This window comes from Suricata suricatta, chromosome 9 (genome assembly GCF_006229205.1).
Source record: "Suricata suricatta isolate VVHF042 chromosome 9, meerkat_22Aug2017_6uvM2_HiC, whole genome shotgun sequence".
In the NCBI taxonomy this organism is placed as follows: Eukaryota; Metazoa; Chordata; class Mammalia; order Carnivora; family Herpestidae; genus Suricata; species Suricata suricatta.
This window is the reverse complement of record NC_043708.1, coordinates 77,269,210-77,284,736: the sequence shown is the minus strand read 5'-3', so window position 1 is coordinate 77,284,736 and position 15,527 is coordinate 77,269,210. Positions and strand designations below refer to the sequence as shown.

Sequence of the window (15,527 nt, the reverse complement as noted above, 5' to 3'; positions counted from 1 at the left end):
GAGGGGAAGGAGAAGAAATTAAACCACGTCTTTACCTTTGAGCATATACTAAAATAAATTTCAGCTAGACAGAGTAAATAATTAAGAATAACAGGGGTGCCTGGGTGGCTCAGTCAGTTAAGCATCTGACTTGCCTATCATGATCTCATGGTTTGTGAGTTCAAGCCCCACATCGGCCTCTGCACTGACAATGCAAAGCCTGCTTGGGATTCTCCCTCTTTGTCTTTCTCTCTCTCTCTCTCTGTCCCTTTCTCAACTCGCTTGCAGTCTCTCTCTGTCTCAAAATAAACAAATAAACTTAAAAAAAAAGAATAAGAAAGCAGGCAACCCATAAAGAAACTAGAAGAAACTTTAGGGGAAGATTTAGTTTTCATATCTTAGGACAGAACAAGACTACCTCAGGAGAAATAAAAGCATAAATTTAAAGTTAAGCATATATAATACGAGAGACTTTTGAATGCTGAGAACAAACTGAGGGCTGAGGAGGGAGTGGGGAAGGGGAAGGGGATGATTGTCGTGGAGGGAGGCACTTGCAGGGAAGAGCACTGGGTGTTATATGGAAACCAACTTGGTAATAAACTATTTAAATTAAAATAAAATAAAGTTAAGCATATAAAAATCAGAACAATATTTAAAAGAAAACTGGGAAAATATCTTCAACAGATATGACATATAAAGGATCTACATGCGTAACATACACAGATCACTAAACAATAACGAATCAATAAATAATAATAGCAAACACTCTAATATAAAACTAGGCAAAGGACACCAGGCAGGTAATTCAAGAAGAAAATTAAATGGTCAGTATACAGTTGGGGAAATGCACAGTTCATTATATTAAAAAATGGAAATTATAAAATGTCACTCTTGATCTTTCATATTAGAGATTAAATAATGCCTCCTCTTCAATGCTGGCCAAAGTTGCAGAGCCAGACAGTCCCATGCGCTGCCAGTAATAGGATCAGTACAATCTTTTTGATAGTAATTTGCCAATACACACCAAAATCCTTCAAAACATACATATTCTTTGATTTGAAGTAGCTCGTGGTTGTCAAAGTGTGGTCAATGGACTCCTCTAGAGTCCCTGAGACCCTCTCAGGGGTCTATAAAATCAAAACTATTTTTATGGAAATAACAAGACATGATTTGCCTTTTCCCCGGTGTGAAATTTGCATGGATGGTGCAAAACCAATGGTAGGTATGCACACATCCAGGCCAGTCAAACAGCTCTAGAAGTCATTATAAATTTCCCTACCACACACTTGCAGGGGGAAGAAAAAGCCAGTTTCACATAAGAGTATCTTAAGATTCAACTTATTATTAATTTTATTAAATCTCAACCCTTGAATTCATATCTTGTTAAGATTCTGTATGACAAAACAAGAAGTAAATACATGGGCGCCTGGGTGGCTCTATCGGTTAAGTATCCAACATCGGCTCAGGTTATGATCTCACAGTTTCTTGAGTTCAAGCCCCATGTCAGTCTCTCTGCTGTCAGCACTGAGCCACCTTCGATCCTCTGCACACCCTCGTCATTACTCACACTTATCCCACTGGTTCTCTCTCTCAAAATAAATAAATAAACTTCAAAAAATAAATACAAAGCAAATCTACTGCATATCGAAATATGGCTGACTCAAGGGAGAACACTTACATGATTGTTTGAGAGCTGAACTAGCTGCCTTTTCAATGCGACACCATTTTCACTTGAATGAGCAATGAACAAAGTATAATTATTCAGACTTGGGTATCTAGAAAACATTTTCTCAAAAATAAATGTGAACCTGTCACTTAAAGAAAACAACCGATAGTATTTGTTACCAATGATAAAATATGAGCTTTCAAGGGAAAATTCTAATATTGGAAAACTCGGTACCCATCACCATAAGCTTGACAGCTTCAAATCTTTTTTTTTATTAATGTTTATTTATTTTTGAGACAGAGAGAGACAGAGTATGAGTGGGGGAGGGTCAGAGAGAGAGGGAGACACAGAATGCGAAGCAGACTCCAGGCTCTGAGCGGTCAGCACGGAGCCCGATGGAGGGCTCGGACCCACAAACGGCGAGATCATGACCTGAGCTGAAGTCCGACGCTTAACCGACTGAGCTACCCAGGCGCCCCATGACAGCTTCAAAAATCTTACAGACTTTTCTGATGACATCAGTGAGGATATCAACAAATATGATTTTTTGATATTGTATAATGAAAGGTGACAACATTTGGAAGATTTGCATAACTCACAACCAACATTTTTCAAACTAACAATGCACGGATGACAAAGATAATGCATGGGTGAAAGATCTACTCAAAGTTCAAGGCAGGCCAAGAGACTGCAATATCCACTGATACTGGATATCCATTGGGAGTGAAAAGCTCCATGACATGGTTTCACCTTCTACATTGCAATTAACCTTTAAGAAAATATTACTTGTTAGGTTGTATGTAGTAACAAAAATATCTAAAATTATCTAAAAATTCTAATAAATGATTCTCATCTTTTCCAATTACCTTTGTCTAGGGCCAGGGTTTCTTCATATTCCTTAATCAAAATAATGTATTACAACAGGTTGAATGCAGAAATGGATGTCTTCCTTCTATTAGGCAGCTACTAAAGAGATGCGCAAAGTTTAAAACAATGCCATTTTCTCACTACTCTTTTGACACGATGGTTGATTTTTGTTTTGCTTTGTATTTTTCTTATTTATTGATTTTGAGAGACAGAGCAGGAGAGGGGCAGAGAGAGAGGGAGGCCGTCAAGTCAGCCCAGTGCTGTCAGCCCAGGGCCCACGAGGGCCCAGCCCGGTGCTCGGTCACACTCAGCTGTAAGATCACAACCTGAGCCGAAATCAAGAGTCCAACACTTAACCAACTGAGCCACCCAGGTGCCTCACCTACGATTGTGAAACAGCGCCATGATGAAAACTGTGAAGCCAACTCCAAGGTCACACTGTTCACAGAAGTCTCACCCATGCTGTTAAATGACCCTTTAACTCCTTGTTTTGCAGAGTAGTAGCACAGACTCTCTAAATAAAGTTTCCAGTGGAAGAAGAGTTAGTTATTCCCTGAATGGTATTTGGGAAAAATGAAAATTATTTGGCCATATCATGAATAAGAAAAAAAAAAAAAAGAGCATAATAGGCATGGTGCCCTAAACCAAGGGCATCCTTCATCAGGTACTTCATAATTCCTTCCTAAGCCTAAGGGGAGATTACCTCTTATGGAGAAGACAGGGGAAAAAAAAAAAAAAGGAAGAAAGAATAAAGAGAAAGAGATGAGGGAAAAGAGGAGAGGAAAAGAAAGAAAAGCAAAAATACAGTAGCAATATAAGAACATAAGGAGAACAGAAAATCTAAATGCATGCTCCATCTTAAAGCTGCCCAGAAAAATCTACCTATTCCCTCAGCTAACCAGCCTTCACCCATTCCACTGGCAGAACTAACAAGAGTTAATGAAAGATAATTAAATTAAATTTGTCAGTTTGTTTTTTGTTAGCAAGTCTGATTAAAAAAAAAATCTTAAAAAACTATCAAGGGAGAAATATAGCCTTTAATTATATCTGGATAATATTAAAAAGAGATTCCTTCAGTTTACAGATTAGGAAAACTGAGTCACAAAAAAACTGAGGTTACAAAAGACCTGTAGTTTACTCTTCAATTTGTAGTTTACTAATACCAATGATCCAATAATCTCTTTCTTCAAGAAAGCACTTCCTTGATGGTCTCTTTTTAAGGGGTGCACCTCAAGCACAGAGAGGCTCTCCCTTAGGGGTTAATCACGCTCAGTGCCACAAAACAAAATGGTACAAATTTGGATTTGGTTTTGAAAGTAAACATTCCATACTCTAACTCGCCAAAATATAACAACTTAGTTTTCCTAGACTAGTTCTTTGGGTAATGTCTGGGCCTCAGTGTGCACATCTTTAAAATGAGTTACATCCATAACTTATAGTTCCTAAAATTCGTTTTTAGAAAGTTGGATAACTTAAAGTCACCGACAAAGATGAGTTCTGGGGAGGTGGCAAGTATGAAATACACCTGGAATGTGTATATACATGGCTGTTGAAATGGCCAATGTCGACCCAAGAGTAGAATCCCTAGAGCACCAATCTCTCTGACTGGACTGAGAATGACTGAGATCACTTAACTGCTTTAGAGTCAAATTTGAACAGTAGGAGGCTCCTTTAGGCCTGTGGTCCCTTGTTCGTTTCCAGGGACCAATTGAAAAGGATCCTCCACTTCCTCCTTCTGAATCTAGAATTTGTACTTCCACTTTGAGAGGGCCCTGCCACCTATCATTCATTCCTACGATCTGTCGATTAGCCACTAGACATTTATGAAGCACCTACTATGTGCAACCATCACCTAGAAAACACCAAGTTTTCCATAAACGTTAACGGACTTAAATTTAATTTCAAGGCCTTGGAAGGCTACAAGGGATTCATCCATTTAAGAGTGTCTTCTGGAAGACTTGTGAAAGAAGAAACCTCTTCACATCCCTGATCTCCTACAACCAGACACTCTTGTTCCTCCCCGCTCATGTGTGACACGTGGCTCCTGAGCGCTGGCTGGGATGCCCAGACACAGCTGCTGCAGGCAAAGGGCTAAAGGGCTGTGCGAGTGGAGACGGACACTTACCTGGGGAACCTCTGCTTCAGTTTCCTTAGGCTCTGCCTGGTAGGCGGCACAGACACTAGGCACTGGGCTATCTCGTCGTACTGGGCTTTGGTCAGTATCATGTTGGGCCAGGGACTGGGAAGTGGCGGGGACAAGGAAAAAACACCCTGGGCGCCAGCAGCTTTGGTGCCGGGAGACCAGGAGTGGGCACACAGCGGCGCGGCGCTGGGTCCTAGTCTTTTTTGGCTTGCTCCTATATCCCCTTTACCACTAGACGAGGCTTCAGAACACCGCAGCTCAGAATCGAGGGGCGGGCTGTAGACACGACTGCCCTACCTTGGCTTTCTGAGCAGCCGCAATGGGCTCCGCCGAAGGCAATCGGCCGCCATGTTACTTAAGGGCAAAACAACCAGGAAGTAGCTGCCGTCAGCAGAAAGTAGCTGCCGTCAGCAGAGGTGGTGCTCAAGTCGCCGCGGGCTGGCGTCCTGGCTGCGCCCACCTGGGATCAACCTGGGTTTTTCGCGCAGTTGCCACATTCCCAGCTGCCAGAAGTAAGGGAGCCCTAGAGCACAGACCAGGCGGCAGAGCACACGGGTACCATACCCACGATTTTTACGCTTGAGCCCGGGAAAGCGACTGCTAGGGCGCGCGATTTGAATACGCTGCCAAACGCTCCCGTGTAGGGCAGCTCCCATCCGAACCGCCTACAAAGAAAGCCGTCTTCACTCCAGCAAAGTCTCTCCGCACTCTACGACCCTGAGCCTGGCAGTTAAACCCACTAGGATGGCTGTGTAGACCTACAGCTTGGCTTGTGTTGAGGGAAGTCCAGCAACTTCTGCAGCTCGCGTGGAAGGGACTTCTGGTTCATGCTGGTAAACAAAACAAATACGGCATCGTCAAACAGCCCACAGGAAAGAGTGTCCGTCTCACACCCCAGAGTTAGGTACTTAGGGACTGAAATCAGTTCTTAATCCTTTTTGTATTCTGAGCTCTCAGAAAATAGTAGGAGCTCCAGAAAGGAGTCATTGAATGGATTACTGTTCTTTAGGTGTTGTGATAGGATCTCAGTCCTCCTGAGGCAATTTATTAGGACGTCAGCCCCTCCTTTAATTCCTTTTTAAAAATCTCTTTGGTTTTTAGGAGGCCATGTGTTGTGTCTCCTTTCACTTGTAACATTTTAAGCAAATGAAAGAAAAAGTGTTTCGATTTTAAAGAATGTTGTAGGTACTAATTTGTTTTTTAATCTGGAGTAAGGCCTAGATTGGAAATTTAGTTTAGATATGCTTTCTTGGATAAATTTTTGAATCTAAGCCTTAGTTCCTCAGTCTGTAAGATTGGTTTTTAATTCATGGAGTTTTTGTTCGTATTTAAATAAGTTAGTACAGATTCTTTAGTATAGAGGTAGATGATCTGTGTGAGATAAAAAGCCTTTGTTAAACTACTTGATAATGATGAGTCACAAGGACCTGGCTATTGACCAGGTATCCTGTTTCCCGCATATTAACTCTCTTAGTCTTCATCATTTCCTATGAAATGGGTACTATCGCCATTAGAATCCTCCTCCTCCCTTTTGTGCAGAGTGAATAAACCGAGGCATGGAAAGTTTCGGTAACTTTCCCAGAGGTCAAGAAAACAAGTAAGCAACAGTAGAGTTTAAACTTTGGAAATTTGGTTCCAGGGTCTGTGGTCTTGCCAGAATTCACAGAAGACTTGTTACAAACAGAACTCTTAATGCTTAATTACTACACCAAAAAGTAACAACTCTCTTAGGCCAAAGGTTAAGGACTTTTTTTTTTTTTAAGGGAACAATCTACTATATTTCAAAGAACCTTTTAGATCAGGTTTGCAAAAAGCTGCACCATTTTATTTTCCTAGGTGTCTCAAAATCCAGTATCAACAGTGAATCCTGAATTCAGCAACCGTAGGTTTTTGTTTTGTTTCTTTAATATTTATATCAGAATGTTTTCCCCCCCATATGCTTTGCATCTAGCCCTGGTTGTGTGACATTGGTACATAACTATTTATTTATGGCAGCATGGCCTGGACTTACCACCTGGCTAGTTTGTTGCTGAGCCTGCCATGACTTTTACTTGAAAGCTAGTTGACGAAAAGCAGACACCACTTGGTCCCCCATTCCTTTCTCCTTCCCCGCTTCACTCTTTCCAATTCACAGCCAACGGATTTTTATAGAAAACATCAGTTCAAGGATGTTTGCACTAGTTCTTTTTCATGGAGACTCCTCTCTCTGGCTCTTGTCCTGCATTCACCCTCACAACCGTTCAGGAAAAAAACAGGTTTTTCTGTTTTTTACTTTTAAGATGCTGGCAGTTTACAATTTTTGACCCAAATCCAGTAGATTGTTTAGAGTTAGCGCCAGGGGAAAAGCACAGTTATGTTGTTGTTTTCATTGGCGGTGACAGTAGGGTTGTTTATTATGTACAAAATAGAAGCAAAGCAGAAATGTAGTAGTGGTGGTGTTTAGGTGGTTTTTTGGTTTTTGTTTTCAATGTGAAATGCTCAGGGTAAGATAATTACTCCTTCGAGGCTCTTTTCTCTCCGCCTTACCCTTCCGTCCATTCTTCCCCGTCTCTCACATCACACTCCAGGCCCTTCATCTGCTATATTCCTTCTAGAGCTGCCTTTCCATCTCCGAAGTTCCCCTGCTGTTTCTCAGTCAGTAATACCATTTCCCCACTAAGTGAAGTAGGGTCGTGAAATGAAAACAATACCAAAATAAAAACTCGAAGAGGTAGCTACCTGTTTAAAATCAGTCATACATTGTGTGGCCTTGAGCAAATGACAGTCTCTCTGATCCTGAATGTCACCGTGGAACCCCCCCCAGAAATGGAACATTATAGTTCTGTAGGGAGAAAGAATCTACAAATATGAAAAATGTATACTAAATCATAGCCAGAGAATGTGTCACAGTGGGGAGAAGTGCAGCTACCTCGCAGAACCTATAGCCCTGAAAGATGGGCTGGGGAGACTGGCTTGACCAGATCTCTTTCTGCCAATTCCTGGATGCCCTGAGTGAAGGACAATTGTAAAGGAGTGTGGGGTTTGGCAGGGAGGCATCAGAAGGTCATTTCAAGAAGAGTGCTAAACACAAAGGACTAAAAATAAGAATGAGCCAAGTCACATGCATGGGAAAGTTATTCTGGCTGGAGCAAAGAGTTCTAGGCAGAGTGAAAAGGAGTGGAAGATGCTTGACCTTGGAAAGACTCAGTCGCATTTTTAAACAGTCTGTTGTTGACTGACTCTGCCAAATCTAATGCATGTTTTTAAAAATACATACTGACATATTACTTTTATTCTATTTAAAGTCTGATTCTATTCATGGAAACTTGCTCACGTCATCTCGCTGATTAAAGAAAAATAATTCAAGTTTATTAACAGGATAAAGAAGGGACTTAATATCATTAAAGCACCTATTATACTCAAACCATATACCATTAGCCATTATCCCATTATAGTTTAGAAAACTGAGGCTCAAGGGGAGTAAAGAGGTTGTCTAATGGGTCCAGTTATGTCATAAAGTCGTGATTTGGGTCCACGCTAGTCTGGCTGTAAAGCCCAATGTTCTCCATCACCGGGTACTATAATTCAAAAAGAAGAAACTCTTTGGTCGAATTATCCTTAATTAGCATTTATGCTCTGAACTAGCTGGCTACTTTCTTTGGGCACCAGCAGTTCCTGGTGAAGAAGCAATGACCTTCAATTTTGACATTTAGCCAAAACACACTAAAAAAGTTGTTTGGCATCTTTGAATAGGAGAGATTGCATGTTGTTCTCTTTGCCCTATGAAGTACCACCTAAAGTGATGCATCTTTTGGGAGTTTACGTTTCCATACTTGTCATCCACAAGTGACCATTTTATCCTGGTCTCAACATAACGTGAGCACGTAGTAAACAATAAAGATCAAAATAATTCAGTTGTCTAGGCTTGCGGCAATTACTCAACTTAATGACTTGACAAAAACAAAAGAAAAAATACAGAAGGACATTCCATACCATGATGGTAAGATAATTACACTAAATAGTCAGAAAAGACCAAAAATCCAAATGTTTGTAGCTTGATCCAAGACAGTGGTGTTTGAACTCCTAGTTCGTCAAACCAAGTGTCCTGATGCTAGGAGGTTATGGGTTTGTGGGGGAATTCACTGAAGACCGGTTACAGACAGAACTGATGCCCTGAGCACACATAATTCAGAATGGCATCTCTGCAAGTCGATATTATTAAAAATACTTGGGCGGGGGTGGGGAGGAGCCTTCCCAAAGGCAGGCACCCGCTAAGCACTTCACATACATCTATCTCCCCTTAATTCTCAGACCTAGCTTCAAGAGCTAAGTGCTCTTATTAAATCCATTTTCCCAATGAGAAACCTAAGGCTTAGAGAGGTGGTTTCTGTTTATCCCATCAATTGTTTTACAACATTTTGTGTTTTTTTATGCTTATTTTTATTTTTGAGAGAGTGAGAGAGAGAGAGAGTGCAAGCAGGGGAGGGGCAGAGAGAGGGGAACAGAGAATCTCAAGTCGGCTCCACGCTGACAGCAGTGAGCCACATGTCGGGCTCAGGCTCAAACTCACAAACCCTGAGATCATGACCCGAGCTGAAGTCAGATGGTCAACTGACTGAGCCACCCAGGCTCCCCTATGACATTTTAGAATAGTATTTCTCAAAGTATCTGCATTGAGGGCTCAGGTTTCCCCCAGTTTTTCATGGACAAATATTTCTGTAAAATAGGATAAAAATGAATTACCCAAAAAATGAAATTTAAAAAGATAAAGACATATAAAATACAAGCTCCCTATTTGTTATTATGAGTCAATAGACTTAGAATTACTCTACCAAGCTGATATAAAAGGTTCTAAATGCTTATTCTCAATTTCTGCACTTTTCACATCAAAACGTGTAAGACAAACTTTGAGGACCAACACTGGTTTGCTGGTCACGTTTGGGAGTAGTACTGTGTTAGTACTTGAGAAAGCCACCATTGTAAGGTATGTGCAAAGTCTAGGACATCACACTTCTGTGTACTCTTAGTTAGAAGTATAACCTGTTCCTCTTAGCCTTGTAAGTTTCCTTCGTCATTATTATTGCCTTTATTCTACTGTATTTAGTTCTTCTTAAGTGACATATATTTATTAAGATCAGCAGTACAAATCCTTAAAGGCTATTTCACTATGAATCCTATAAGGTTAAATGCCATGTGTTTTTATAGCATAAAACCTAATTTCTTCTTTAAATTCTAAACCTATCACAGACTGTATACACCTGTTCTGAGTCATACCTGGACACCTATTGGCACATGATAAAGACTATTAATTGGCATTTGCACACTTACCATTAACACATTTGACAAGGATAAAAAGGTGGTGTTTTTACAGGGACAATTTCTCTTGGGTGTTTGTGTGTTATAGTAAAGGGAGACACGTGAACATGTTTGTTGAAGAAAGACTGAAGCCTCTTAAATTTTCTCCTCAGGCTCATCAGGGACTTGTGGATAATTTGCAGGCAATTTGTATCCCCTTTTCCTGCAGGACTAAACCTCAGATGTAATTTCTGCAGTTGTCAATCACTCTTCTTGTCCCACAGACCATTCCGCAAGAATATATCATGTTCTGAAGGTTTTCTCACATGTATAAATTCAGGAATTGAAAGGGACTCTGCTGGTGAAGTAGACGGTTTCTCCCGTAGAAAGAAGAATGAGAGGCAAGGAATCAAGTCTGTCCTTAATAAGCACTTCTTTCAACATAAGCTGGAGTGGGAAGCACATGTCAGATGGAGATTAGCTCTAAAGTCTCTTCATTTAAAAAATTACTCTCTTTTGCCATCCCACTGGGTTAGACTTTCAAAAGAGCAGGCAAGATGCCAGTCAGGATTTATAACCCTTTCCTTCTTCGTGACTGATAGAAGGAGAGTTAGGGGAAGGCGTTCCTTCTGAGATAAGTATAAAGATTATTCTAATAATAATAGGCTCCTTTATTTTGAGCAAATGAAAGCATATTACATGCTTATCTCATGTACTGCCGTCACAGAATCTATAGCTGGCATTCTCGTACCTACTTGGCATATGGGGAAACTGAGATACAATATGGCTTAGAACTTCAACCAGTTTCTTTAGATTTCACTTTTAAATGTGAGGCTATAAAAATCCATCTTTCTTTTTATACTTAATTTCTCTTTTCATGATCATCAAAGAAACATATGCTCCTTGTAGCCAACAACACAAGATCAGATACTATAAATTATCCTGAGTCCTGGAAGCCACGACTGTAACCATGTTGGCATTATTTCTTCCAGTCATTTTCCTACAAAGTTTTTTCTCCCCATAGATAAAATCAAACTGTATATTACAATTCGAGTCCTGCTCTGTTCACTTTATATTACAATCATGAGCCAAAGATATTCTTATCAACACTTGGCAGTTTTGACCCTAGTTTTATATTAAGAGTAGAGCAGCAGGTTTCTGAGGTTAGGAGATGAACTCTCACAAGGTGAGTGCTTGAAAGAGGTCTTGACTTAACAGCACAAAGTCTGGGCCATCCTTTAGTTCCAGCAGTGAGCCGCATTCCGACAACGTGGGGGTGATGCAATGGACCCTCTGGCACAAGGCAGAGATTTCTGTGACTTGACTGATGAGCAACCTTCCGTTCAAAGAGCTATGATTGAAATCATATCAGTAAGCCTCCTACCATGTGGACATTCTGTCAGTCAACACATTGACACAGGAGCCAGCATGGTTTTTTTTTTTTTAAGACGGCTACTCGTTGTATCTGAACATTTAGATTCATCACAGCCCTTGATGCAGGGAGCAAATGTTTTGCATTGCCCAGAGGACAGTCACCCTGGATGCCAGTCTTCATGCCAGAAGAGCTTGGGTTTTCATTTCACTTTCAAACAGCACTAAAAGGTTTAAGTTGGTACAGAGATAAGAAGGGATTTAAGGTAATGGTGTAGGCAGGGAGTATCAGAGGTGGGGTCTTAAGATACAGTTAAGCTTTATACACGCGCGCACACACACACACATGCACAATCTACTTTTACAGCATAAACACTGGAACTATTTGTATAAAACTTTTAAAAACATGATATAAATGCTCTTAAAAGGCAAAGACCAATGTAACTCATTTATGCCGACCCCTCTTAGGAAAATACAGACATACACAAAATGTTCCTCATTCATTCATTCATTCATTCATTCATTCATCAGGTATTTACTGAGTGCTACCACGCACCAGGAACTATTCTGGACTTTGTGTATAAGCAACATATAGAATAGACCAAGTACCCACTCTCAAAGTTTATATTCTTCAATTCTTCAATGAAATTTCTTTTTTTCATGAAAGTATTCCATGCTCCAGTTTTTAAAAGGCTAATGAGACATGGCAACTCAATGCAATAGTTGGCCAGACTGGATCTTGTACTGGAGGGAAGAAGTACAAGGAAGGACATTATTGGGTGAACTCATAAAATTGGAATACAAATGATAGGTTATATAGCATTTATGTAAAACATATATTTTAGATACTATATATAAATATGTATAATGTATATATACATATATATATACTCAATAAATATATAAATATATATATCCTAAATGATCCAGAAAAAATAAGTCAAGGATGGTGAGAATAAGTGACAATTCAAAATGGAATAAAATTCAATAGTAGGCAAATCTAGATAAAGGGTATATTGGCCTTTTTTTGCACTCTTCATTTTATACTACTTTTATTTTGTCATATTTTGGTAAATTTGAAATTATTTTCAAATAAAATGGTTTTAAAACCTATTTCACTTTGTAAAATGAATGAAAACACAAAGTCCTTAAATTGTGTGTCAAGCTCCTGTCAGTCACATATGATTTATGGACATTTGATTGACATGCTGATTTTCTTGGGACTTCAAAGATAGGATTGTATTACCTAATCAGACCCACAGGATAACTGAGGCATAACTTTCAAAATCTCTCCATCTGTCACCCCACAACATGACCATAGATACTATCTATCTCATCCAAGAACCCAATGATTTCCTTTTTTCTATATGAAATCTATCTTAAATATATAATTACTCCACTCACTGTGTAATTGTAATTCATACTCTCTGGGCTAATAAACATTCTAAAGATCTCAGCTGTATGATAGAAACAGGAAATACCACCAAACAATCCCTTCAGAGACATCTTGATTTTCTTGCCTTGCCTTTCTCCTTTTCAGGAGTCAGATAGCTTTCCCAAACTTCTCCCACTCTTTCCTCTATTCCCCTCACTGGTGTTTGCCCCCACAAAACTCCCACATGTCAAATCCTGTTCTGCATCTGTTTCTCAGAGGACCTGGACTAACATGACCCCCTTATCTTCAGATGTATCCATATAGAACTAGAGGTTACATCCTAGTCACCTTATTGCATTTGGGTGTTTCCCAAGCCTTCATCAGCAATACATTAGAAATGATCCCCCAAGAAAGCAGTCTAATCTAATATTTATGAGACTAGACTTTTAAGTCAAAAGGACTCAGGTGGAAGAATTAGTTGGATGGTCTTAATATTTAATGGAATCAGATTTCTACCCCAGTGATATACATATTAGATAGTAATACACAGACTTCTTTTTTTTTAATGGACTTCTCTTTTATAGATACCACAGATTTTTGTCATTTCTAAAGACAGCAAACTAGACAGTAACTAGATGTAAACTTCCTCAGTTGCAATCAAAACCCCTCTTTGTTTCCCCAAGGAGACCTCAGTTTATATTCAGATGACCTGAATTGGCTTTTAGCTATTTCTGTAATTCTCCAGGCTTCAGTCACCAGTACTATCTTGGATTCCTTCACTTACACAAATGACTAATCCTACTTTTGTTTTCTCTTGGAGACTAATGCTTATTTCAGTCTTGTCCAATGTATAATAACTTCTTTTGTCTGAATTTGAGGGTCCACAGCCATGTAGCCACTTGTGCACCACACATATCCTGGAAGTCCAAATGCATCTCAAACACGAGTTTTTAAAAATTAAGCTCATTTTTATGTCCCTTTATGTATACTTCCTTTCTTGGAAATGGCACTAACCACCACACATCCTTTCCATCAGAGCCAATCACTAAATCCTACCTGTGACTCTAAGAAAATGCTACTTCCTCTATATAAGTCCTTTATTTGATGATTTTTTGAGGTAAATTTGTTATATAACCCAAGTTTTGGTGTGCAACATTGTAATTCAACATCTGCATGCTCTACAAAGTGATCACCACTAAAATGTACTTATTATCCATCACCGTACAACTGACCCCCTTCCCCCATTTTGCCCACTCCCACCCTCCTTTCTCTTTAGTAACCACAAATCCGTTCTCTATGAGTTGTTTTTGTTTTGTTTGTTCATTTTTTAAAGATCCCACATATGAGTGAAATTATATGGTATTTGTCTTTCTATACCTGACCTATTTCACATAGTATAATATTCTCTAGGTACATCCATGCTGTCACAGATGGCAAGATTTCATTTTTTTATGACTGAGTAATAGTCTATTACACACACACATATTCACTCACACATTCCACATCTTTATCAACTCCTCTGTCAATGACAGTTATTTCCATTTCTTGGCTGTATAAATAATGCTGCATTGAATATAGGGGTGCACATGTTTTTTGATGTTTACTTATTTTTGAGAGAGAGAAAAAGTGTGAGCAGGAAAGGGGCAGAGAGAGAGAGGAAGACACTGAATCTGAAGCAGGCTCCTGGCTCTGAGCTGTCAGCACAGAACCCAATGTAGGACTCGAACTCACGAACCAGGAGATCATGACCTGAGCCAAAGTTGGATGCTTAACCAACTAAGCCACCCAGGTGTCCCAAGGGTGCATATATTTTTTGAAGGAGTGTTTCTTCATTCTTCAGATAAATGGAGTGGAATTACTGGATCATATGGTAGTTATATTCTTCATCTGATGGAGACTATCCATACTGTTTCCTTAGTGGCTGTACCAATTTACATTTCCACCAATAGTGTACAAGGGTTCCCTCTCTCCACATCCATTCTAACAATTGTTATTTCTTGGTGTTTTGCTGTTGTTTTTGTTGTTGTTGTTGCTGATGCTTCTGCCGCTGTTGTTAGTAATAGCCATTCTAATTGGTGTGAGGTGACATTTCATTGTGGTTTTTGATTTGCATTTTCTTTTTTTTTTTAATGTTTTTATTTATTTTTGATAGAGAGACAGACAGAGCATGAGAGGGGGAGGGGCAGAGAGAGAAGGAGACACAGAACCGGAAGCAGGCTCCAGGCTGTGAGCTAGCTGTCAGCACAGAGCCTGACACGGGGCTCGAACCCACGAACGTGAGATCTGACCTGAGCCGAAGTCGGAGGCTTAACCGACTGAGCCACCCAGGCGCCCCGATTTGCATTTTCTTAACAATTGGTGATGTTGAACATTTTTTCATATGCCTCTTGTCCATCTGCATGTCTTCTTTGGAAAAATGTCTATTCAGATACTCTGCCCATTTTTAAATTAGACTGTTTTTTGTTATTTTTGTTGAGATATATGAGTTCTTTATATATTTTGGATATTAAACCCTCACCAGATATATGATGTGTAAAAGTTTTCTCTCATTCAGTCGGTTGCCTTCTTGTTTTGTTAATGGTTTCTTTTACTGTACAGAAGCTTTTTCGTTTGATCTAATCCCATTTGTTTATTTTTGCTTTTGTTTCCCCTGCCTTTGGAGTCAGAGCCACAAAAATACCTCTAAGACCAATGTCAAGGAGCTTCCTGTCTCTGTTTTCCTCTAGGGATTTTTTGGTCTCAGTTCTAAAAGTAAGCCTTTAATCTCATTTTGAATTAACTTTTGTGCATGGTGTAAGATAGTGGTCCAATTTCATTTTTTCATGTGTGGCTGTACAGTTTTCCCAGCACTG

At 39.7% G+C, this 15,527-nt stretch overlaps 1 protein-coding gene across 4 annotated transcripts in view; it reads right to left on the bottom strand.

The window, feature by feature from the left end:
* C9H15orf41 (chromosome 9 C15orf41 homolog) overlaps positions 1 to 4,909 on the bottom strand; it is a 208,010-nt gene extending 203,101 nt beyond the window's left edge. For all 4 annotated transcript variants that reach the window (XM_029952608.1, XM_029952607.1, XM_029952609.1 and 1 more), the window contains exon 1: positions 4,638 to 4,909. In XM_029952608.1, coding sequence (XP_029808468.1) covers positions 4,638 to 4,738 — 101 coding nt within the window. In that variant the 5' untranslated portion in view covers positions 4,739 to 4,909. The remainder of the gene's footprint in view (positions 1 to 4,637) is intronic.
* Between the last annotated feature and the right edge of the window lie 10,618 nt (positions 4,910 to 15,527).